The sequence below is a fragment of the Choristoneura fumiferana genome, chromosome 18 (genome assembly GCF_025370935.1).
Source record: "Choristoneura fumiferana chromosome 18, NRCan_CFum_1, whole genome shotgun sequence".
Taxonomy (NCBI): Eukaryota; Metazoa; Arthropoda; class Insecta; order Lepidoptera; family Tortricidae; genus Choristoneura; species Choristoneura fumiferana.
This window is the reverse complement of record NC_133489.1, coordinates 9,311,534-9,338,749: the sequence shown is the minus strand read 5'-3', so window position 1 is coordinate 9,338,749 and position 27,216 is coordinate 9,311,534. Positions and strand designations below refer to the sequence as shown.

Genomic DNA, 27,216 nt, shown 5'->3' with positions numbered 1-27,216 from the left:
CCTACAACTACAGGTTGAATGAGAAAAAAAAACACCCCAGTTTACGTCTATGGAAGGTACAGTCAAAGGCAAAGATATCGACACGGCCAAAGTTACAAAAATATGTATACACGACTTTATGCACTTAACATTAAGGTCGTGTATGCATATTTTTGTAGCTTTGGCCGTATCAATATCTTTGCCCTTGACTGTACCGTAAAAAAAATATGTTCTATTTTTTATTGTACAATTTTGTCGGCATACTTTACACATATATCCGTGCAAAATTACAGCTTTCTAGCATTGATAGTCACTGAGCAATGCCACGGACGGACGGACAGACAGACAGACATGCTGAAACTATAAAGAAAGGAAAGAAAGAAAGAAAGAAGACATTTATTCACTTACACAGAAGACACACATATACAGCAAAGTTTACACAAATAAAAAAATAATAATAATAAATTACTGAAAAACACATCAAAATAGTAAATACATATACACAATTTTGTGTGTCCCCGCGAAAGTGAAACGGTCGCTGACTCAGCATTATGCTGAAGCGTTAGACGCCTGCAGCGCTGATTTTCTGCCAGACCCGTCTGTGACTCATCGAACGATACACAAATATAATAAATAAACCACTTATCAAAAAATTAAGTATAACAAACCAAGAAATAAATAAATTACAACGAACAATAATTAAAAAAAAAATGGATTGTTTTAAAACAACAGGCTGGCATATCAATATTTTTTTTTTTTAAGTAGCCTGTATAGTGTCCCACTGCTGGGCAAAAGCCTCCCCTCTTGACCTCCACAACTCTCGTTCTGACGCAATGTCAGGCCAGTCCTTTGCGTACGTGTCCAGATCGTCCCGCCATCTCCTTCTCGGTCTGCCTCGATGTCGCTGGCCGTTCTCCGGCACCCACCAAGTAACTGTACGAGCCCACCTTTGTGGGTGCATGCGACAGACGTGTCCAGCCCAGTCCCATTTTAGCTTAGCCGTCTTTTTCCCAACGTCGGTTATGCGTGTTTTTGAGCGCAGCGTGGTATTCCGGATTCTGTCCATCCGTTTCACACCTAATATGCTACGCTCTATCGCTCTTTGGCAAACCTTAAGTTTGGACTTTTGATTTTCAGTCAGGGACCATGTTTGTGCACCGTAGGTTAGGACGGGCAGGATACACATGTCGACGAGTTTTCGCTTAAGTGTTATTGGAAGGTTTCCCTTCATAAGCTGTTTCATGGACCAGTAGCTCTTCCAGGTGTTTTCGACTCGTCTTTCGACTTCTTTACGGCATATCAATATAAAAACCTAAAAACTGGTTTTCTGGCCATAACTTTTGTGTTAATTTGTTTCAAATGAAAACCCTTTTTTAGAGACATCACAGGCGAACCCATAGATTGTAGATTGTGGGTGTAGATTTCGTATTATGTTAGATCTTTATACGAAATACGAAATTAAGTATTAATTTTTTTCAAAATCCGGTGGACAAAAATGGAGATGAAAGATTGAAGAACCGATAGCCGTTTGACTTATACTTCTATCTGCAGTGCAAAAGTAGGATACGATGCAAAACTTGTCAAGAATCGATGATAACCTAGGGTAGCCCCTTAAGACTTGTTTTTTGGAATCTTTTTGTATTTTTTATTTCAATTCCAAATTTTTACTTTTACGGTCATCCCGTAAAACCTAAATTGAAAATACAAACTGAAATATAGATGCACAGAAAAACCAGAAAAATAAGACCAGCTGGTCTTAACCCCTTAAGTTGGCTCATTTTACTTAAAAGACATTCCTTTATTTTTAAAAAGAAACAAAACTGCATTCAAAGATTTTCTAAAACTAGCTTGTTCGCCCGGGCCTCGAACCAACTAAAATTAAAAAAAGCAAACACTCGCTATTTTATTATACTTACTAATCGATAGGATTATTATTCAGGATAAAATTTCTCTAATAAACATTTGGTCTTACTCTCGTCTGTCGTACACGTATCCATGAAGAATACCTATTTAGTACACAAGTTCTTTAATGAACATTACCTAGTACTTACTGTTCACTTTCAACTAGTAAAAGACACGTAACAGTTATCTTACCTGTCTCTCCAACATTCAAAGTCTAACAATATCACTTTTCATCAAGATAGTGCACCTGCCCACCACAGCAGAATTTCCAGGGCTTACCTCAATGAAAATTTCAATGTCTGGGTAGGTACAAACGGGACGATTAGATGGCCCGCAGGAAGTCCAGCAAGTCTGCAGACTAGGTATTCTTCATGGATATCTTGTACGACAGACGAGAGTAAGATCAAATGTTTGTTAATAAAATTTTATCCTGAATAATAATCCTGATAGTTATATGCGGTACAAGATGTCTGTATGTTATTTTAGTTATAGATACTAAGAATACTTGTATTATCTTCTGGACACTTATTTCTGTTTGTTTTCCAAATAAATAAAATTAAAAAAAAACTTTTTATTTTTCTCACATAAGTAAACAAAACGATCAAGGCATAAATTAATGTTTTGAAAAAAATAAAGATAAAAATAAAAAATAAAGATGCAGAAATGCAACATTCCTCCGCATTGCCAGAGCATCAAGCCTGTTTGAAAGTTCCCGGTTGCCGACAAATCTAGCAGCCCTACGTTGGATGCGGTCAAATAGAAGAAGCTGATTCTGGGGTGCTCCAGCCCAGAGATGGGAACAGTACTCCATAAGCGGCCTAACCTTTTAAAAAGCTGTAGGTGACGGGCTGGCGTGAAGTACTGCGCCGCATTCAGTACCCCCAGTTTATTTGAAGCTAGTTTAGCTTTGCCGTCCAAATTACTACGAAACTGTACATCACTCGAAATGTCGGCTCCCAGAATCACTATGGACGGCTTGACCTCAAAAGAAGTATGTATATATGTATGTTTGCTCTTTATTGTACAAAAGAAAATGAACAATTTACAATACAAGAAGTCCCCTCAAAACGAGGCGATGCAACAAAGAGATCCTTTTCTGCGGAGAACACGCATACCTTGTGTCTTTTGCGGATTAAATTGGACCAAGTTAAGTCTGCCCTAATCTGAGACATGCTGCAACAAGGTCTCGATTTGAGACACAAGCATGTTCCGGTTTTCGCTGACGTACTCCCTGGAAATTTTAGCACTACCGGTATAGAGTACGTCCCTCGTACTGTCGTCTGCATAGCAATGAATGTTGCTGTAGTTCAGCATATCATTGATATGCCGAAGAAATAACGTGGGAGACAGAACGCAACCCTGCGGGACACCGGAGATCACAGGCTTTAATAGTTTGATTAACAAAGTCAAAGAAAATATCTGATAATTTAGCTGCCGGACTAAATAGAGTACCTATTATTTTTTTGACCCAGGAATTTACCCAATTGTAACGACGTCACGGTTTCAAGCTCTAAGTTACTTTAAAAAATTTGATGCAATTTGTTAGATGTATTTGATAAACCTATGAGTATTGTACCGCTTTTATAGACGAGTAGCAACTTCTCGTCCGTTTCAACGAGATATCTTTTTAGGGTGGATCCGGCTGACCTACTTATTCTAAAATCGAGCTTTGCCCGATTTCAAATTTATGTTTTAAGAGAGCAATAAAGATAATGCCATACAGACAGAGCTTTTAACATAACTAAAAGTTCGAGCTATTTTAGATAAGTTTCCGAACAAAACTGTAAGCGTAAACACACGCTATTTAAAATATGTAATTGCTGGCTCCCCGACATTATTTAATTAGTTTTGTAACTACGTTCGGTTCCTTTACGTGCCAGGAAATGTGTAAATCATTGAAATAGTCCAAGTTCCATTCAGTGGAATAGGAAGCGTTCACGAAAATATTGCTCTATAAATCAAGCGAGTGGACGGGAAAGATATAGTTTGTACCATTGTATTGGTGCCTGACTCCACTGTCCACTAGTAATATACTGAAGGCTGTTTAGGACCATGGAAATATACGATCAATGGTCTCCCAGATAGGCCAGCTTGAGTTATACACCAACTTTCGATAGCCGATATCCGACTATTGTGCGTTTATCTTTAGAGCTTCCAAATAGGCACCGTACTTTTTCTTATAGTACAGGATCCGTTTTTATAGGACCTCTCGGATGAAATAATAGCATGAATCTTTAAATACTAGTATTAAATAAAGTCACTTCCCGCCATCTTTCTGTCTGTAAATATGTATGTACGCTTAGATCTCACTACACAAAGTTAGTAGTAGTTAGTTTAGGTGATTTTAACTTAACATTGTAAGTTGTAAGTTGTAAGTTTATAGGTTTTTTCATTCTTACTAATCCTGATTAGTACTATAAATGCGAAAATAACTCCATCTGTATATTACCCATTTAGATGAAATAGTTGGAGACCCTGGGAAGGACATGACATAGTTTTATCCCGAAAAATTGCCTTCGGGAGTAATGAATTCTTGGCAGATGAAGTCACGGGAAAGAGCTATCAAAAATAAATGTCATTCGGTTACATGAACGACGTAGGTCTACACCTATATGGGATCTTAGACTACTAGGAGATCCTTTGACTTTCCGATGAATAAACCATTTCAAGAATTTTTAGGATCACGATGGATGTATTCGTTTCTTCTTTATCGTTGTTGTCAATGCAGGCAATAATAGTTAATTCTGTTTGTTTTAGGTGTTTGTTCGTTGACCCAGTTCCAGTGTGCCAACAAGGCTTGCATACCCTTAGCATGGGTGTGCGACGGACAGGCGGAGTGCACCGATGGATCTGATGAATCTATCGATGTATGCAAAGGTAAGTCTTTTAAAGAACACAATCCAGTGAACATGAAACTATCGTGATACTCATTCATATTAATTAATGAAATAAATCCGGAGTTTAGCTTGACATGTATCGGGCTAATTCGTAGCTCTAGGACCAACGCGACGCGGTGGCTGCTGCAACATGCACACTATAAACCAAACTCGATTTAAGACTTCGGTTGCATGCTCATTTTGGTGTCAGTTCTGCCCATCATTCTGGTTTCTGTCATTTACATCGGATTGACGAATGTTATTATAAACTAATTTTCATGAGTCCGTCAGTCCGTGAAGGTTACACGATAACTCTCGTCGTTCGGACCAGACTGATGAACTGAACTGACGCTAGAATGAGCATGTAACCGAAGTTTATGACGTGAGTTATCCGGATTTATTCCATTAAACACAATCCATTATTTTTACGTTGCCACTGGCTCAGCTCCGGGTGCTCTTAGGTTAGGTTAGGTTACCACCACTGTGCTGCGAGCGTTTCGGCCGCGCAATGAACAGAGAACACGCTCGCCGTGCCGCTGCCTAACTTCGTGGAACTTCGTAACCGCGGCGAAATATCTTATCGCGCGACGTCGTCTGCAAAACGAATGAACTTATACACGATGGTGATCAGTTAATAAATATTAAGAACCAGCCAAAATTAAATTTAATATTTAGGTCTCACGCAAACTCACTGTTTAATCATAATCAGTTACATTAATTTTTGAAGTGAAGTAAATATCTGCAGGGAATGCCCTGTAAGTTTTGAGATCTTACGCCAATATTCACGAGTTTGTTATGCATTTCACAACGACAACTTATTAAATCATTAAATCCATGAGTTGAATTGAAATTCCGGGATTCTACTAAATTCAGAGGTTTGCCATGTCCATATTATATTTATTACCAATTTAGAAATGGTCACGTACCCACTTTTATATTTCAAAACATAGAGATGTTTTAAAGCAAGAAAGAGCCTCATTGCTGGTATAAGAAATATAAAAAAAGGTTTATGAATATTTACGAATTTGAATAAATTTATACTCTTCCAACATCAATCAGTTTACTTTTCATCAGGAAAAAGATTAATCGGCAGCATTGTGTTGTTGTTATTGTGTACAAAATGATGGTTTCGACAAAAGAGCTTTGTCCTGACAGCCTGTTAACATTTATTCAAGAGGAATGGCTTTGGTTACGTGACGTCTACTCGGAACTCCTAATTTTACGCTAATTGGGCTCTCAAGAGTTTGTTTAACTGAATTCCACGAACCTATTGAAAAGATGTTTGGAAAAACTAGAAACATTTTTAATTAATTGACCTTCTTTTTTTGGAAGACTTTTAAGTGAAAATGAAACTGTACAAAAAGATCAAAGACGTAAAAAATGATCGGAAACTTCTTTATCAAGGGAAAAATACCATCAGAAATGAATTTCTATTACCATTGGTAGTATGAGTATATCTACACATATTAATCATCGATTCACATCCTTTCCGGGCCCCAATCTATGCGCGCAATCATAGATATTATGATGCTGTTTGTTAATTAACAAATAATTCATAAAAATCTATAAAACCATTACGTCACTGACAAACAACACACAGCCTAAACCGTTAAAGCTAGACTTTAAAGTTGGCAGTCAATAAATTTTGATTATAATAGAGGTGTGGTGCACTAATGAGGAATAATATATATATATATATATTACATATTTTTTAAAGCAGATTGTATTTAATAATTAAATACGATAAATTTTATAAGAACTTCGTAATTTGTAGGGTCGGTACCCAAAGGGTCCAATTGGAGTCCGTGTTATCCGTTCATTCATCTATCTTTTCCTCTGTCACAGGGCTGTATCTTTCAAACCGTATAATAACCGCAATAGTTATTTGAAAATTGTTTACGGTATGTTGTTGTTGTGTATCTATTAGTTACAAACTGCTATACTTACAAATATTGTATAAAATTTGCCAAAAATTTTACGCGACGCCAATAATGAGAAATATAGTAAACAGTTACATTTGAAGTCATACCTAATTCTCGCTTCATTCACTCTCCGGGTTGCCTAAAGAAAATATTCACTCCACGCTACTGGTAGGTACAGTCAATGTCATAAATAACTGATTACTTTTGTACCTTGTCACTATAACGTCATGTTTGAAAAGCCATACGAAATTGTGGAACGACTGAAAGCGACAAGGTACAGAAATAATCACTTATTTATGACGTTGACTCTACTTAGTCAAAAACGGAGATTCAATGAAACATATACTGAAATATACGGTTCTTTGATGATTTAGTTGTTTTATCACAAAACAAATATCATACGATGATAATTTCGATACCATTGATAAAAGTCAACAATTTCCGCGTGTTGTTTCAAGTGACTCTCTCTGTAAGGTTCGCCATTACGTTAATTGTGAACTTCGTACAAACATAACTTTATAAGAACCATATAGTTCATAGCAAATGGTTAACTCGAAGGTCAAAATATTCTTTACGATACGTGCAGGCTACATAAAAAACTTCTTAACAGAAAAATTACCGCCGAAAAAATTTAAAAGTAAAAAATAAAAACCTTTTTTATTTAACCTTAATCTAGGTAGTTTGAAATCGGTGCCTCAGCACGAGGCAGGAGGAGTGATAGAAGCCCATCAGGTAGATGACTATAGGTCCACTATTGCTGGCTAGTGCTGAGGCACCGACTTCAAACTGGTACCTAGATTACTTGTACTATTACTTATTCAGTGATTAAGATTAAATAAAAAAGGTTTTTTTATTTTTTGCTTATAATTTTTTTCGGCGGTTTAATTTTTTTGTTTAAAAGTTTTAAAGAAAGAAAGAAAATACATTTATTCACAACACAATACACATCAATATTATTAGGTACAAATAAACTACACAAAGGTATGTGTCATTGCGGTTGTGAAACTGACACTCGCTCAGCATAATGCTGAAGCGTTAAAAACACCCCAGCGCTGATTTTCAGCCAGCACCGTCGCCAACCCCCGAACCGTTTTCATTTTATAATTTTTTCCCACCCTTAGGGTAGGATTTTTTTCCAAATTTATATGGGACCAACTTCGAGGTATACCTACCCTTTCCAATAAAAAAATAATTATCAAAATCGAACTACTCTGTAAAAAGTTATGCGTGATCATGATCATACAAAAAAAAAAAAAAAAAATATACGCGTGAAAATGAACGCGTACACATATTAAGTATATTGAGCCGAGCAAGGAACAGAAGCCTGTAATGAATTTGAGCTTTACTAAAAGAGAGAATTTAGGGCGTAAATGAGACGAATATAAAGGTCATAGACCCTTTCAAAGTCTTACTTTTTTCGGTAGACACACTGCTGCTAACATGTTCACTATATTCCCAAAACTCCGAAACATCCATTGTTTCACGCCTACGTGTACCCCCGTCGAGTTTCCGCTGGACCTTTGGATTAGAAGAATGTAGTCTTCTGTAAGAAGCTGCATCATGTTTATAATGAACGGACACTATGAACAGCCTACTATCTGGTTTCGACAGAATATCAACGCTGTGACAGCAATGTCGCAGCTCATGCTGAGTCGACGCCTTTTCGCGGCTGTGCCCTCACAACTTAATTTATATGTAACAACTTGAATTGTTTGTTTTTGTACAATTGACATGGCATGTTTGTGAATAAAGTTTTTTATCTATCTATCTATGGAGAATGTTTTTCCGTCATCGTTAAACAATCGTTAAACACGGGTTTATTTATTACAATGACCGGTAATGACCCCTCTTAATAGTTTATTAAAGAGTCTCATTGCATGAGTACCTACCTTTGATTGGCGTTTGTTGGCTTTCATTGATGCGGGATGACGCGCCGCGCCGCTCTGGCGCCGGAATACTAAGTCGTTTATATAAACAGGAACATATTTTAATCGATTTTACCTACTCGTAACTAATTAATCTCAGTGCTTAATCACGATTACTGTTTGTTGCTAAAATAACTTCGACGTTTCGACCACATTGTAGCGTTCGTGGTCACGAGGTACCTAATTTTAGTTTTGAGTGAAAATCGCGAAAGTTTATAATATAATAATATTAGTACTTAACTAGTTTTTACCCGCGGCTTCGCACGCGTAAATCATTTCATACAGTACTTAGTTATTTTTTTATTCGACTGATAGAAAACGCGCAAGTGGGTCTCCTGATGGTAAGAGATCACCACCGCCCCTTAACATCTGCAACACCAGGGGTATTGCAGATGCGTTGCCGACCTAGAGGCCTAAGATGAGATACCTCAAGTACCAATGAAATTTCGGGATTTTACCAAATTCCTGTGGGAATCCCCGAAAATTACATCGTGATTTTCATTGACATTGCATTAAAAATACCATACCATACCATGCCTAATTTCATGACTGAGCCCAGTGGTTGGTAATTCGATATTTATTTATTTACAGATTAAACTAATTTTATAGTATCAATAAAGCCAATTATTGGATCTCACAAATAGATATTTTATCCCTATTTCCTATAAAAAGTAGCCTATGTGTTATTCCAGGGCTCCAGCTATCTACATACCAAAATTCGTCCAAATCCGTCAAGCCGTTTTAGCTTCAAGGAGTAACAAACATACACACACTCACTAAAAAAATCAAAAGCCCCAAAGACTCTTCTGCTGCCAAGCTAAAAAGTGATATCACTTTTATAGAGAAGAACATCTAGCTAAACTGAATTACCAAGATACGGAAGATCTCCTTATAGCCTGCAACTAAACGCCTGTAAAACACACACACACACACACACACACACACACACACACACATACACACACTCACAAACACACACAATTCAAGTAAGTTCAAAAATATTTACTTTTATTACTTTTAGAGATTTTGTATTTTTAACACTTAATTTGGCAAAAGTTAGATGATGTTATTTGTATTTTATTCAAATGGGTATTTCTGTAATTTCTGAGAGGAGGTCTCTGTGCCCAGCAGTGGGACGTGTATAGGCTGGGATGATGTAACTTTATTGCTAAATAAAAATTATTCTTCTTCTTCATAAGATAGAATTTTATCGGTGATTATTTATTTCTCATTAATTTATTTTTACAGTGTTATATCAGGTCAAGGTTTTGATTATTCACTGCGGCCAAAAAAACATTGTGTACGGTATAAATAACTAAATAACTGATAATATGGTAAAGCCGTCTCTGATTCATTGATTTAAATAATTAATGATAACAGTGATAACCTATCGAGTGTTTTATCTAAAGTAATTGAGTGTGATATTAGGAGTTCCGTAGCCAAATGGCAAAAAACGGAACTCTGATGGATTCGTCATGTCTGTCTGTCTGTATGTCCGTCCGTATGTCACAGCCACTTTTTTCCGAAACTATAAGAACTATACTGTTGAAACTTGGTAAGTAGATGTATTCTGTGAACCGCATTAAGATTTTCATACAAAAATAGAAAAAAAACAATAGATTTTGGGGGTTTATACTTAGAACTGAAACTCATTTTTTTTTTATCAAACCCATACGTGTGGGGTATCTATGGATATTGAAAATACAAACTGAAATATAGATGCACAGAAAAACCAGAAAAATAAGACCATCACTGGGAATCGAACCCAGGTCCTCGGTATTCCGTACCGCGTGCTATACCGCTACACCACTGATGGTCAACGGTACCGACACGAATTTCCCCTATGCACCTCATATCTCAGCTTGTTTGTTTCTTATTTAGCCACTTAAGCAGTGACGCTAGCGACATGTATGCCGTAGCCCTCATCGAGAAACTTTTTCGGCACTCCATTGAAACTAACCGCCCACCCGGACAAGAGACTTTTACGGTCATCCCGTAAAACCTAAATGGAAAATACAAACTGAAATATAGATGCACAGAAAAACCAGAAAAATAAGACCATCACTGGGAATATTATATATTTCAGTTTGTATTTTCAATTTAGGTTTTACGGGATGACCGTAAAAGTAAAAAATTTGGAATTGAAATAAAAAATACAAAAAGATTCCAAAAAACCAATCTTTATCTATGGATATGTCTTCAAAAATGATATTGAGGTTTCTAATATATATTTTTTTCTAAACTGAATAGTTTGCGCAAGAGACACTTCCAAAGTTTTAAAATGTGTGTCCCCCCCCTGTAACTTCTAAAATAAGAAATGAAATGAAATGAAATTCTTTTATTTGCATTGAACGGGTTACATCATGTCAAGATGTTCTTATTTATGTCATAGTACAGCCGCTCAGCCCTTAGGGGCATACAAATATTAGTCCTTAGAACTAAATTACTTAAATAATCAAATATAATTTGATAAATGTATGGTAATGATAATGTTAATTATTTATTTTTTTCGAAAAATTCACTTACAGAATAGTAGCATTCTATTTGTAACCATTGTCTAAGCTTAGTATAAAACATCATCATCATCATCATCATCCCAGCCTATATACGTCCCACTGCTGGGCACAGGCCTCCTCTCAGAACAAGAGGGCTTGGGCCATAGTTCCCACGCGGGCCCAGTGCGGATTGGGAACTTCGCACGCACCATTGAATCGCTTCCCAGGTTTGTGCAGGTTTCCTCACGATGTTTTCCTTCACCGCAAAGCTCGTATAAAACATATTTACAGTTTAATTTGTTAGTTTTGGGTACCGTGTTATAAATTTTACTTAGCATGTAATACGAATTCTTTTTAAATAGGCTCAATTTGGTTACAGGTAACTTTAATGGCTTTTGTGTAATCGTTCGTTTATTGTGTTTACAATTTTATTGATTTTGCTAAATACTTCTTTAATCTGCTCTTTCCAGTCACAATTTTTGTCAATACTAAATCCTAAAAACTTCTGACAGTTTTCTTGTTTTATGGGTTTACCATCGCATGCTATATTTAATTCTAAATCTTTGCTTCGTTTAGTATGAAAATTGATATATTTCGTTTTTTCAGTGTTTAAATTTAAAATATTATTTTTCAGCCAGTTAACCGTTTCTGATAACGCCTTAGTTATCTTGTCCTCATAATTTGATAAATTATCACTTTCAACTACAATGGATTGCTGGATCGGGGATTGCTTTGGGGTTTAGCTTAAGTTAGGTTAGACTAATGACGAAGCATGTTGCGGATCTACAATTTGTTTTGTTGACGAAGCCTGTTGCGGATATTACTATATCGAACATAAGTAACTAATTATATTTTAAAAATTTACTACAATGGTTGTGTCATTAGCAAACAAAACTGTTGGGTAATTAACGGCACGGGATAGGTCATTAATATACACCAGAAACAATAATGGCCCCAAGATACTACCTTGTGGTACACCATATTTATTTTCTTTAATAGTTGAGACAAAACTCTCAAAAGATTTGCTTGTTTTATTCATTTTAGTTATCTCAGTGACCTTGACAACGATTAGATAAGTAACTTTTAATCCAGTTTTCTGCCGGTCCACGAACACCATACCTATGTAACTTATTCATTAAAATGTCATGATCCACAAAGTCAAATGCTTTGCTCATGTCAAGAAACAAAGAAATCGTGGGTATTCTATTTTTAATATTATCAAGCACCTTATGTATAAGAGTAAAAGCGGCTAAAGTAGTTGATTTATTCGGCCTGAAGCCATTCTGTTCTATTGCAAAGGCTTTATTTTTATCTAAAAATTTCTGCAAACGTACATAGAAAACCTTTTCAAAGACCTTTGATAGTACCGAAATTAATGTAATTGGCCTGTACTTGCCCATGTCCGTTTTTGAACCTTTTTTATGAAGGGGTTTTACAACAGCAAACTTTAATTTCTTTAAGAAAATACCCTGTTCCAGGGATAAATTTATAACATGACACAAGGGCTCCGCAATTAGATGTGCAATATTTTTTAATGCTTCTGTACTAATCTTATCATAACCAACGGAATCAGTATTACGTAATGATAAAATTAATTTAAATATCTCGTCAGGGGTCGTCGGTTCTAAATAAATACTGTTCAAATTATTAGGAATTGTTTTGCAAGAGTCGTATTTACTATTCTTAATGTCATTGGAACTATCGGATAAATTATTGAAATAGTTATTAAATTCCTCAGCAATGTCAGTACCACTCATTATTATTTTGTCATTTATTTCTATTTTATCAATTTCTGAGGACTTCCTCACATTGCCTTATTTACGATTTACTATATTCCATGTCGCTTTACATTTATTTTCAGCTAGAGTTATAAAGTTGTCATTACATTTCTTTTGTATTTCATTTACACATTTAAGCACAATTGTTGAATATTTTATAAAATATACTTTTTTTTCTAAATTTTAGTTTAGATAGTAGTTATGTCTAAGCTGACGTTTGGTTTTACAACTTTTTTTGACTCCTCTTGTAATCCACACACGTTTATTTGTTTTGTTGGATCGTCTTACTTTATACTCCGGGAAGCATTGTTCAAAAAATAGTACCAGTGTTTCGTCACAGAATATATAATAGTACTGACGTACAGAATGGCCACATTCCGCCCCGCACCGGTTCGAGTTACCCCACCCCTCAAGCGCAGATTGCAGGAAAACCGCAGGAAAGCAGTCGGGCGCGCAACGCGATGTACGAGTATGTCGGTCGCACCGTCGCACGGCACTAAGTTCGGGAGCAATAATTACATATTACATACGATTTAACAATCGAATGTTCAGAGTCTCAAATGATTAAAACAATAAACTTTAATTTATAAAACCTTCATTTGTATTTATTTCCTAAAAACTCGAAAATCAATCATATTCTAATAATTTGTCGCTCGTACAAAGTCACATAATTTTCCGTGAAATCCGCGCGCCGGCAGTTCATTGCTCGGCTCGGTGGCCGTGAGTCCGCGAGCAAGCGCCAACTTGTCAGTGGGCGCGCGAGAAATTGAGGTTTCTACCCTGCCTACTTCCTTTTGTAAATAAATAATGCTTTCTAAAAGTATCGCGATTAATACATGAAATAACTAATTAGGTACCGAATAATTCGTTCAAGTTTGTAGTCATATATTTATTGTAAGTAATTTAAAATCATCATTTATGTAGGTTTAAATAAAAACATATGATTAAAGATTACATTTATTTACACATCTAAGCCATACCTACATACCCTATAGTACTAGGGTTTTGCGATAGTCAGCCCTGTGTGTCTTACGCACACATTGACGCGTTTACAGACGTCGTCGTGCCTATGTAGATTCAAGAACGCGTATTTTGTATGGCGTGGCCGTGGCCGCCCTGTGGTTTCGTGTAGCAAATTAAATGTAACATCAGTGTCGTTTCCCATTAAAATTTCGCTAAAACTGAGGATACTAATGCAATCTACAAATTTACACATGTTATCACGACTAAAATCTCGCTTGAATGTGTACCATGAGCGATCGTTTTAGTATCTATCAGTTTCCACAGTAATGGACTGCGCCGTGTCGTGATCGGATAAGCACAGTAGGTGGGTTTCTCTCGCTACATTTTTGAAGTTACTAGCAATATTATCGATGCAATTTTTTTGTCTCGTGGGGAGGTTTATATGTGGTATTAAATTATAATTAGACAGCATTTCACACAGTTGAATTTTCGTTTTTGAGTCTGACAAAAAGTCAACATTGAAATCTCCACATAATAATATTACTATACTATAATTTTTACTTTGTAGATTATTTAGTAGTATTTCAAGTTGTCTTAAGTATAGAAGAACATCCGAATTAGGGGTTCTGTACAAACAAATAACTATTACTTTTATAGATTTGATAACAATTCCACAAACTTCAAAATTCAAAGAGAATGATAAAACTAAAAAAAAAATTTTTATGTACATTATCATGCAAAATTCCACCGAAAATTGGTTTGAACGAGATCCAGTAAGTAGTTTTTTTTAATACGTCATAAATCGTAAACCGCAATTTACCTTTCATTCAATCAACTCAAATATAAAAAAATATATACATGTGTACGGAACCCTCGGTGCGCGAGTCCGACTTGCACTTGCCCGTTTTTTTTATTTTAACGATTAAGTAAAATAGTAAATCCAGTCAAATTACTTATTCAATCGCTACCTACATCTGATTGTTCACCCATATTCAGACTAAAAAAAGCCGGTTCAGACGAAAAGAAAACTTCGTTTTTGAGTTTTGAAAACTTTGCTTGTAATTACTTTTGAGCTTTGACGTTTTCTTGTTGAACATTTGTTATAAAATATTAATCGTCTCTTGAAGTATGAAATTCTTATGTCGAAAATCCAATCCCAATTGTTTTTTAGAAGCCATGAAAGTTGGCGATTTAGCAATTAGATTGAATACTTTCTAGAAAGTTCTTCAAACCGAATTGGAAAATTTAACTCATTATTCCGTGGCGAGGGTGATTCTGCCGGAGTTTTCTTCATCCCTGCGATATAAAAGTTATTACGATATAACTTTTTCTTGTAATCAATGCTAAGTTGCTTTTGGCTGTTTATTTTCCTTTGCGTAATTATGAAGATACGGAACGACTTGCAACCTCTTTCGATAAAAGATTCAGTCCATGAAAGTTTTGACTGTTTATTTACGTTACTAAAGCTACAGCCATAGACATACTATGCGATCAAATTTTGCGTTTCTTTTGAAAACTAACATTAAAGGTATTAAAAGTGAATATAAAACTTTAGTCATTGGGATATGCTTGCTCTTGTATAGATATTAGGAACACTGGACCAGCGTATCTGGCAGCATGAAACGACGACAATTTTAAAAATATGGGTGCCCCTTGAAATGTCGACAAACTATTTATCGAATTTCATTTCAATTGAAAAGAATTCATAGAATATTCAATATTAATATTTACTCTTGGAGTTATTTCTACACATTAAAACAGTTATTAGAACAACAGTACAGGGTTTATTATTTGCTTAAAAATACATTTCATCAACTATTCATGAGACAGAACAACTAAATATCGCTGTTTATTTCTTCGACGTATTACTATAAAACATCAGAGAATAGGTTAGGTTAGAACTACGGCCTCAACAAAAATAAATCGCTACCAAAAAAGTAGGTTAGGTTAAGGTTAGAACTGCGACCCCAAAAAAATAAATTTAATTTAAAAGAGTATGAAATAATAAAATATGAAATGAAGCTCTGCAAAGTTAACTATCTATTACTTAAATAATATTTGCAGATAGTAAAAATCGGTTAAGTATTTAAAAATACTAACTTTAATCATTAAAAAATGGGAAGCGTTGACTTTTAACTGATATTCGATTCAAAGTTTGTCGACTTTTCTAGGGTAAACCTAAAAAAATACATACACATTTCACAGATAAAAAAAATATCGGTCACAAGGGGGAGCTTCGGGGCACAAATATGTTCATTGTAGAAATAAAATGAAAATGAATGAAAAGAGATAGCATGGATTTTATTTTTAAAAACAATGTCACTCAAAAGTCGTTGTTTTTCATCATTCATCAATTTGCCGCTTTCTATTATTTTTTTGTATGTTTATACATACTTATTTACTTATTGTAATAAATAACAAACTCCGGGTATTACTCCCCATAATGGGACACGTTGTCCTAGGTGACGGTCCGTGCGTTTCAATGTACGAGTACTTTAAAACACAAGTTAGATCCTTTGAAAATGTTCTACAATTTCTTGTTGATTCGCATATTTGTACGAGTGTATTTACCTAGCTTTACATTTGCGCAATTCAATTTTGATTAACATTGCTGCTTTCCTGATTCATTTTTAGGGTTGCCAGAACAAGTTTGCTTTACATTGCCTGCCAAGATACGCTGATCCTACTTTACGTACGAGTTACATGTGAATTAAACTGCAACATTATAAAAAACAAAAATTGCTTGCTCGTCCAATTTTGGCTTTATTTATATTTATACTAGTTAGGGAAGTTACGATAAACTTTGAATGGTTTTTGTAACTTCGTTCGCATAATCCATTAGGCACACTTTAAATTTAACCAGAATTTGTGACAGAAATTAACCTAGAATCGTCGAAGTTTATAATCTTCATTAAATGAATCTTCCCCAGTTGCTCCTGAACGCTTAGTCCCCTTATTAGCAGATTATGTTAAGCTTGTTGCCTTAATGGAGCTGAATCTTGCGATTAAAATAAGGTTCCTTGAGATATGAACATTGAGGAGTTACTTGACGGTATTTTAAGCAAATCTAATTGACCCCGAAAATACCTCGTAAACTCCAAAAGTTTCTTGGAGTAGCTATGATCCTTACATGAGACTTTCTTAATGAAATCAAATTAAATACCTGAGAATAATTCCAAGTTCTATATTCGGCAGCCCTAAGAATTCGTAAATAGCTTTCTGAGCAACCTGAAGAACTTTGGACAGTGAGGGAGGGACCCCTGTACATTTCACCGAATTGAAAAATACGTGTTTAATTTTCTTGGTACGAGTAAACGATACTGTGAAAATAATTGGAAAGTTTAGTTTGGCTTCAGATTTTTTAAAAGCAATTAAGGTTCCAAAAAGGGTCTCCATTGTTTCCCATAAATTTTTAACTCCGATTTTAACAATCCATAACGTTATTGATCATAATTTTTGCAAGTCATATTATCTTAAGTCATAACATTAAACAGTATAAAGTGGAGTTTCGATTTTCGCAGGTCATAATTATTGTAAGTCATAAAATTGGTTAGTCAAAACATTCGATGTCATATAGTATGCCGTTCCATAATGTTAAAGGCAATAAACTAGTTTATAATAAACAATTTTTATAGGAACATCGAGGATCAAAAATCATTTGTGAGGCAATATTATCCGGGCTGCTATAAAAAAAAACCTAACATCGAAGGCTAAGGCTTAGCCTTCTTAACCTAACCTATCCGAGTCGCTTCTGCTCCGAACCGTCTTGCTCGCTCGCTTCGCTCGCTCTCACATCAAATTGTTTTCAACATAATTTCTATTAGTCATATTATCTAAAGTCGTAGTTCAATGAATTAGCACTTTCAAATGTGCCTATGCCTGGAAATATTTCTGAGTTATTATCTATATGCCTATCAATGTTATGGATTTGGTTTCTTAGACCTAGACACTTTAGGCATTAAAACGATATGAGAAACAACCATTAGTACAGTGAAATGATATGGTTTAAACTATTTCTGAATAATTATCGTTAGAACTTTGAACGTTAAAAATGCATAACTTTTGTGATTATAGAATTTAATATTATATGCCATTAATATTAGACCTAATAAGCATTATACTGAACAAAAATTATGACTAGTGATGTTTATGTTTATAAATTATATGGATATCAATTTCTGACTATCAAAATTCAGAACAAAAAATGTATGGGAAACAAAGGGATCCCTTCCAAAAATCTGAGAATCTTTCTTTTTGAAAAGTTAAAGATGAATATTTATATTCTTTATATAGATTATAAACGACATGCATTGAAAACTCATGGCGTGACCTCTGCTAGCTGTCCACTCTCACATTACGGCCCTTAGTCGCCCTTTACGACACCCACGGGAAGAGATGGGTCTGTCCTATTCTTAAGCTAATGGCTATCGGTTTCCGGGTTTTTAACTGTTACGGCGCGCTAAATATTAATTGCTAACGCCAACCTCCTCTTCCTCCTCCTCCTGTATTATGGTATGTACAAAACTTCTGAATTCCTATTTTTAACCCCCGACGCAAAAAGAGGGGTGTTATAAGTTTTACCGCTATGTGTGTATGTGTGTGTCTGTCTGTCTGTCTGTGGCACCGTAGCTCTTAAACGGATGGACCGATTTGAATGCGATTTTATTTTATTTGAAATCAGGTTTTCTAGCGATGGTTTTTAGACATGTTTCACTTATGAAAGTCGGGGACCTAGTACCTGAGCCTGGGTCGAACCTGGGTCGTAGTACCTGAGCGACTGGTTTAATATCGATAATAAGCGTTTCCCACATATAAAACCAAGCTAGATAGATTTGTCATCCCCGAAAACCCCTGCATACCAAATTTCATCGAAATCGATCAGTCGTGGTTATTGTGAAATTATTATTTAGGTATTTATTTGGAACAATTAGTATAAAAATAAATGTTAGTCCCATGGCACAACATGCAGGACTAATTTAATTTTATATGACATCTATATGTATTCAAACTCATGTTGAACATTAATCTCGGAACATTAAAGTTAAAGATAATTAACTTTTTTTATCGTTGGAGCCGTTTCCGAGATCTCGGAAACGGCTCCAACGATAAAAAAGTACTCATATATATATACAAGAATTGCTCGTTCAAAGGTATTTATTTAGAACTCGTATGTTAAGACTTACAAGTACAATCTACCGACTCAGAACTTCACTGTTCATTTCAACTCGCACGCAAGAAGTTGGAAAGCCAGCTAACAACTAGGTTATGTTCAGACGGGCGTGATTATAATTTAATCAAGAAATAAGGTTATCATAGTTCTTTGTCAGTTAGAGTATACGCTCGCTTTGTTTGCATTGTTGTCCACAACTTAGTCTGTGTTCGGTGGAAATTTTATGCTCTACCGTGATAAAAATAACTTTTTACAAATGTTCTTATTACTCCTACATACCAACAAATAACCGGTGTTCCCTTCTTTCGCAGACATAAATTTCGTAGAATTTCGTTTCGCAGAAAATGTTCGATGTATTATTTGGTCCTTGTATATTTACTTCGAATATTATTGTTTCATCGACCATTTATTTGAATGAAATATATTTATTAGAAAAACAATTAAACGAATTTTATAATCTCTTTTTTTTATTAAGCAAACTTATCTAAAATGTAAAATTATTTTTGAACGAATATTGTTTGTGCGGTACAATAGGTACGTTAGAATAGGTTAGTTGCTAACAAAAAAGTAGGTTAGGTTAGAACAGTGACCCCGTCAGAAACGACTTGCTGCCAGAAAATTAGGTTAGGTTAGGTTAGAACTGCGACCTCTCCAGAAAACGAATTGAATGTTTTTCTTGGTAATCATTTTATTTTAACTAAATAATATGAGAATAAAAAATATTTGATTTGTTATTCTATAATATTAAATTGTAAGAAATACATTTTATTTGTAACAAAAATCATTGATCTCTTCAAAGTAAGTGTTCTGCGTATTGACTATTCTATGGAACGATAATATAAAATTAATATCTAGCAAAAAACGGCAAAAAATCTGGATTGTTGTTTGGGAGCCCCCCTTGTATAAATATTTTATTCTATTTTTAGTATTTGTTGTTATAGCGGCAACAAAAATACATCATCTGTGAAAATTTCAACAGTCTATCTATTACGCTTCACGATAGTGAAGTCTTAGTAATAGGGTCCCGTTTTTACCCTTTGGGTACGGAACCCTAAAAACAACCTAGCTCAGGTGTACCTAAAACTGGGTGGTAAAATTGGCCGATATAATACCCTGTCTCTGATAGGCTTGCTCCGCAATCAGATCACGTCTGCGGATGGCCGCAGCCGGAAAATTGTGCGTACACATAGATAAATTCATGAATACTCGCCTTAGTTGCTAAATTGGTGTTATTGTGGCAACTGGTGTGTATGATTTAAAGAAAAAAAAGTTGAACACATCTAAATTTTATCTCTAAATTCTTTCTTATATTCCTTACCTATAGACTCACTAAGTTTTTATCTCTCTACCTACATATGTCTGTTACTTGTCCTCTTGTGCATATCAAAGTCAAAGTCAAAGTGATTTATTACATTAGGACTCTAAACTAATTAATAATAATAGGTTGGGGGAAAAGTCTTTTCGTATTTAGTAGTATAAACTTTTAATAGTATTTCTTTGGTTGTACTATTTGTATCTGGCCGGTTTTGATGGCATTAAAAAGGTTAAATTTCAAAAAAAGAAACAAATGAGTAAATGTTGTGTTCAGCTATTTTTCGTTTGTTTTTCTTTCTGTCAAAATAAGTGAATGTAATGAAGAAATTCGATACATTTTAAAATTTTATTACAAAAAAGAAAAAAATGCAACGCAAGCCGCGATAAAAAATTGTAATGTTTATGGACCTAATGCCGTGTCAGTAAGAGTAGCGCAAAGTTGGTTTAAGCGTTTTCAATCCGGGAATTTTGATGTCAAAGATGCACTTCGCTCTGGTCACCCTGTTACGGATAAAAGAGACGCCATTTTTGAAAAAGTGGAGCAAGATCGGCATATCAGTAGTTACGACGTAGCTGATGAACTGGAAATTGACCATAAAACAATTTTGACTAATTTCACAAAAGCTGGGTACACAAAAAAGCTCGATATTTGGGTGCCTCACGAGCTCACTGAAAGAAACCTAACGAACCGTATAGGTACTCATTTGCGATTCTTTACTAAAACGTAATGAAACCGAACAGTTTTTGAAGAGATTGATATGATAACTGGTAATGAAAAGTGGATCACGTACTACAAGAACGTGTGAAAAAGGTCGTGGTCAAAGGTCAGTCAGGCTTTACAGACTGTGGCAAAGCCCGAGCGAACTCGCAATAAGGTGATGCTGTGTGTATGGTGCTAGGAGTAGAAGGGCATTGTTCATTATGAGCTTTTACCACCGAGCAGAATCATCGATTCGGATCTCTACTGCCAACAACAGGATATTAAAGCAAGAAGTTGAGAGAAAGCGGCCGGAATTGATCAATAGAAAGGCCTTTCATCGCGATAACGCTAGACCACACATATCATTAACCACTCAGCAAAAATTAAGAGAGTTTGGCTGGGAGGTGTTGTGCATCCGCATCCAAAATTTCTACAGCAACGGGATCATCTCACTACCTCCAAGATGGCAAAAAGTTATCCAACAAAATGATACATATATACTTTAGTTAAATGTAAATAAACCTTAAAAAAAATGTCTTGAGTTTTCATAAAAAATGCGAAGAAACTTTTTCCCAAAACTTTTTTTCAAAAGAATAAATATAGTCAGTGTATAAATATAGTTAGTCATGGGTGTTGTATTTAGTTTATTTATATGTTGATATGTATCTATCTATCTTTATTTGTTGTAAATTATGTATTTATGGCTAAGTTTGATGTTGTTTTGTTATTGGTCTCATTACCTTACAACTACACCACCTGCTGAAATTTATTTTTCTTTTGTAAACTATTGCCCGGCGCCCGGTAGAGAACGATTTGAAGCGATATGAAATACAAGAATATTTCGTCAAACAATACGAAATTAAGACTCATATTTGCAATTCAAATACTTTTAACTAATTTTTTAGCTTTGTGGGAATAGGTAGGTACTCTCCGACTAGCCGAGTACTGTAGTACTGTATTGTATACTTTGTACAGCATTTATGTAGAGATATTTACTTACTCTGAATGTTATGCGTCATTAAGTATCGTTTATGACAACGTCAGCTTTACACAAAGTAACAACCCTTCTGAGGGTAACTGTGGGGGTGACGATTCGAAGCAACCCCTAAGCTTGTATCCGTAGAGATCGCTTTTCTTTGACAACGTTTATTCAAAAATGTTATTACGAAACGTCCTTTTTCCAATACGGCTTAGTGAAAAAGGTAAGGTACGAGTAATGAGGCAGAACTCAGACACTTCTGTTAATGATAGGGCCAAGTTTCGCATGAATTCCAAATTGAAGCACAAAATGCTGAGTCAAGGTTTATTTAAGTGAGGGACGGATGTATATTCGTCGACGGTGTTTAGATGTGACCTGTATTTTAAACTCTTCAGCAATATACTCGTATGTGCTGGGATCATGTTACTGTTTATTTGGTGTCCTCTGAAACAGATGCAATTTATTTCTCGCTTTAGTCGATGCCCTATTAAGAAAGGAGTGTTTGACTTACGCTTTCAGATCTTCATTTTACTAGTTATAGCTTTTCTATTCCTGCGTAACGTAGTAATTAAATATATCTGTTCTAATCAGCAGCATTCCTTTCGAATTTAGAAAGCGAGCATGCTTTCAACTTATTTAGGTAGGACGTACACTGTTGGAAATAGGCCACCCCGTACAACAGGACCTTTAATATAAATTAAATCTCGGGGTAAAAATGTTTTTTTCTTCGTATTTAATAAAAAATACTTAGGAAGGAAAGATACTTCCAATCGCATCTTCTAAAAAATATTTTAGGACTTTTTTCAGAAGATTGGCCTGATATCGCGCACGACACGGCGTTGTTAAAGCCGTGAAAGGACGTTAAAGGAAGATTCATACCGGATTTTCTTAGTATACATATAATCTACTAAAAGTTACATATTGTATGTATATAGCGAACATTACACGTTATTATTTTTACTAAAATAAAATAAAACAGATTAAGATTAAGTTTTTATTTTGCTGAAATTGATTATGGTATGTAGGTAGTTATTATTATTCACGGATTGAAGAGAACTGTTGTTCATGTTTTGTATTTGTATTTTCCATGAAACACGCTTTGCTAAGCCAGCTAACTGAAGCAAACAATGTTGCTATTTACTATACAATATATCGCTGCCGCAACAAAGCTGGAACTCAATCCCGGTTACTTAAAATTAGGACGGCATTCAAGTGGCTTTGGCTCTGTTGCAAAGCTTTGACGTTGTACACCAACCATTGGCTTTTCATGAAAAGGTTCCATTACATTTTGGGTCGTCGAAAGCCTTGGTGTTAATAATAGAAACCAAAAATTAATTAATGTAACAAACTTATAAACTAACTACTTTGGATTATATGATTGAACGTTAGATAGGATTATTAAACGCGCACCGATAAAATAGTAAACGGTCAAGTGAACTTTAATTCCTCCCCAATAAAGAAATAAAAGTAATGCGATTGCAATAACCATGACTTCCGAAAACCTATAAAGGGCAAAACCAATCTTCCGTATTTCCAAGATGAAGGTTAGTAATTGCCGCCATAAAGACTGGTGTCCTCCGAACTGCGAGCGTCCGATATTAAATTTTAGCACTTTCCCAACTTTTAAGCCTTAAATTTCTTATCGATTTCTTTGTCTCTATCATTTATTTTTAAATTCAATTTGGCTGAGAGCTTTTGGCTATTAAAGAGTTAACTGTCGCTGTTCCAGTACACTGCCGTGTAAAATTACAATTATTTCGTTACGGTAAACTAAGAATGCCGAATTTACCAATTAAAACTCGAGTTGGTCTTTCCGGAGCCCGATTAATTTTGAAAGGGTGTCTTTCAATTAAATTAATGATTTATTGGAATTTCATTTCCGATAAGCTAAGTACCTATAAGGAAATTCTTAAAAGATTATTTTTGTTTCATATATATATTTTTTAATTAGATCTAACGTTTTCGTCTTCCTCTTCCATAGGTAAGAGACTAACAAAAGTGCATTGAAAGTATTCTTCTCATAATCTTAACGAGTGATCTTTCGAAGCAAGTTTCAAAGCAAAGCCGGGGAATGAGGAGCACTCGGCTGAACTGACTGAAATTACTCTTTTCACTTTTGAAATCACTTGACTTGAAGCGGTGATTAGAGTGTGAAATGGGCACCCAAACAAAAATCACCCGCCTCCCGATGGTAGAGCCACTCGGGGAGCTGGAGTTGACGTGGAGGTATTTTAAGACAATGAAAATGGCAAAATGTATTACTGTTCTTTGCTACAATTTTCTTCGGAATTGTAATGGAGTTACGATTTTGTAACCAAACGGATTGTGAAGAAATGTTTTTCTTTTGATCAATTCTTACAACTTTTAGTAGGTAAATACATTTCGTAAATTACATTTAGTACTGCCTGAAGAAATGTCTTTGTATCGACACTTGTAACTTTTTAGACTAACAAGATCAAAATAAAATTGCTCACATTATTTTGTTGCAAAATTGCGTCAACTTCTGTAGTCTTTGATTAATATTATATATATATATATATATGAATCCCTCCTTATGGCTGGACCTGGCGAGGGATTATACCGAGTTTCAAACATCAGAGCAGGGGTTAGGACCGGCCTTACTTCCTTACTTAATTGTTGTGAACGCTGGTTTAGTAGGCCACTGGGTCCCCTCCAGCAACTTTATTTTGAACTCTTGTTCGGCTTAGTTGATAAATTTTGACTACCCAGTCAACTTTTAAAAGCTTAACGATAATTAAACATGTTTCAATGATGTTAAGTTGTTGAGCATTGCGAAAATTGAGGTGAAAGTGCGGCACACTGAGACATATTTTAGAGCGGTTGTTTAAATCTTAAATCATGTATTCAAATTAATGACACAAAATTCTGAGACAGTTACGAGTAATTGTAATGTAGGTGTCATCTATCTGAGTGTATGTAATTTACACGCATTTGATAGTGCAACGCTAACGATTGTACATGACAGGCTTCATTGAAAGGTAAATAAAACTATACGGCAAAGCGCTTTGCCATACATCTAAGCCTCAATAAATTTATTCAAAACAAATGTGGGTAGCACTTTCGATAAAATCGTCAACGTAACATTCACGATGTAACAAGATGCTCGGTTTGTTGTCAGTCGAGTCACGTCGGCCAGCTCCTGTAAAACTGTACGGTTGTGCCACACACGCAGCTGGTTGGCTTCTGAAGCCTCCAAACAAACTCATAACACGACGTTATTGCAGTCATATTTAGTAATTTGCTACCCTGGGATACCGTTTGTCAATTCGCGACGTACTTGCGACAGTATCATGCTCACGTTTATTGAAACAATATTTCGACGATTGCGGAACCGTACACTCGAGAACAATGGAAACGAGTCAGATGCTACACGCGGTGGCTTAAAATGAATGCGGGATATTTCAGCAGGTGGCTTGGTTAGTTCGGCTTTTTTTAAGATATTTCGGATTAAAAAAATATATATAGTAAAGAAATGATTCCTTCAAGTTTTCAAGAAAAGAGCGTACAGGAGTACGCTCTTCCTACCTTAAAGGCCGGCAACGCACTTGTGACTCTTCTGGTGTTGCAGGTGTCCATGGGCGACGGTAATCGCTTACCATCAGGCGATCCGCCTGCTCGTTTGCCCCCTATACCATAAAAAAAAAAACATCCAAATGTTCTTACCATGTACCGTGGCAACATTTTGAATGAAAGATTCCGATGGAAAAGCGAACGCTTTATGGGGATGTTCAGTCGTAAAAAATTGACTTATTTGTTACTAATTATAAAACACACTGTATAATTTTCCAAAAAGTCCTATCTGCGATTTCTGCGAAATACCACAAATTCAACTAGTCAAGTTTATATTTTTTCGTTTAGTTAATAAAGAAATGTGTTTTCTATGTTCGGTCTGAACAGATAATTTGCATACCAAGTTTGAGACACGTATCTATAGCTCTAGTCGTTTTGTTATAACAACTGAAATATAATAATAAATAATAAAATTTATGCACGTACCTATCAGTCGCAGGAGACGGTTAAGTATAAATTTTTAATAATGATAGCAAATTATTTTCTCAGCGGAATTGTCCCAATTATTTGTATACTAGCTTTTGCCTGCGGCTCCGCCCGCGTGGTATTCGGTTATCGCGCGCTGTTCCCTCGGGAACTGGAGCCCATAAACTATCTTTATGCCAAAAATCACGTCGATCCGTCGCACCGTTACGGCGTGAAAGACGGACAAACACACTTTCGCATTTATAATATTAGTATGGAAGTATGGATACGAGTAAATGATTAGTGTTCAGTGTCACGTCTGTTTCGTTTGAGATTGGTCTACAAGTATTAAAGATGGGGAATGTTTATGAATGTGTCTGCTCTTTTTTTTTTTTTTTATTCTACTGGTTGTCAAACGAGCAAGAGGGTCTCCTGATGGTAAGAGATCATCACCGCCCATAAACATCTTTTGTGCTAAAGTGGTTAGATTTGTTTAAAATTTGGCATGTCTATCCGGATCTCCGGAAAAATGCTTACGCCTCGATTTTATCTCGATTTTCAGACAGGATCGAAATTATAACATAATTATACAATCTTGAAATATCAGTCGTTAAATCTTGAGACATAAAAATTTACACTGGTATTTTACATGGAACTTAAATAAACACCATAATGTTATTTTTAAACATTCATGAAGTTTTAGTAAAATATCGGATTTAAAATTCAATGACCAAACCTAATAGTTCACGTAAGAGAAGCCCCGGGTAAAGGCCGTGTAAAATATAACGCGCCTTCTAAAACTTATTAGCTACTCGTGTGACCTAACTCCATCATTTTCAACTTTAGCCCATTTTTCGCTAGGTCGTATAAAGTACTTAGTTCAAAATTGTCAGCGCATTAGCGAGCGAATATCAATCTTTCACAAGTGGCGGGCAAACGGTACCTATTCGTGAGAAATTTGAGATCCCGCTTTTATAACATTCTAGAAGTATTTTGTGTAAATATACGAGATGATAACAGTATAGGGTCACGTTTTGACTGTTTGTTACTTTTCTAATATTATAAATGTGTAAGTATTCTTGTACTTATTATTGTCAAAGTACCCTTTTTCTTGTTAGTAACTTAATGTATTTGTGCGCTTATAACAAATTTTACGTTAATTATTTTATGTTTGTCTCATGTAAGTGAATTGTACAATTCTTTATGAGATTAAACAA

The 27,216-nt window shown here is 35.3% G+C and overlaps 1 protein-coding gene across 8 annotated transcripts in view; it reads left to right on the top strand.

Moving 5' to 3' along the window:
* The window catches only part of LpR1 (Lipophorin receptor 1), a 239,890-nt gene that overhangs the window by 15,899 nt on the left and 196,775 nt on the right, over positions 1-27,216 (top strand). For all 8 annotated transcript variants that reach the window (XR_012452430.1, XM_074101450.1, XM_074101447.1 and 5 more), the window contains exon 2: positions 4,639-4,758. Coding sequence is in view for 7 of the 8 variants with exons in the window: in XM_074101450.1 (XP_073957551.1) it covers positions 4,639-4,758 (120 nt within the window). In the remaining variant the exon portion in view is untranslated. The remainder of the gene's footprint in view (positions 1-4,638; positions 4,759-27,216) is intronic.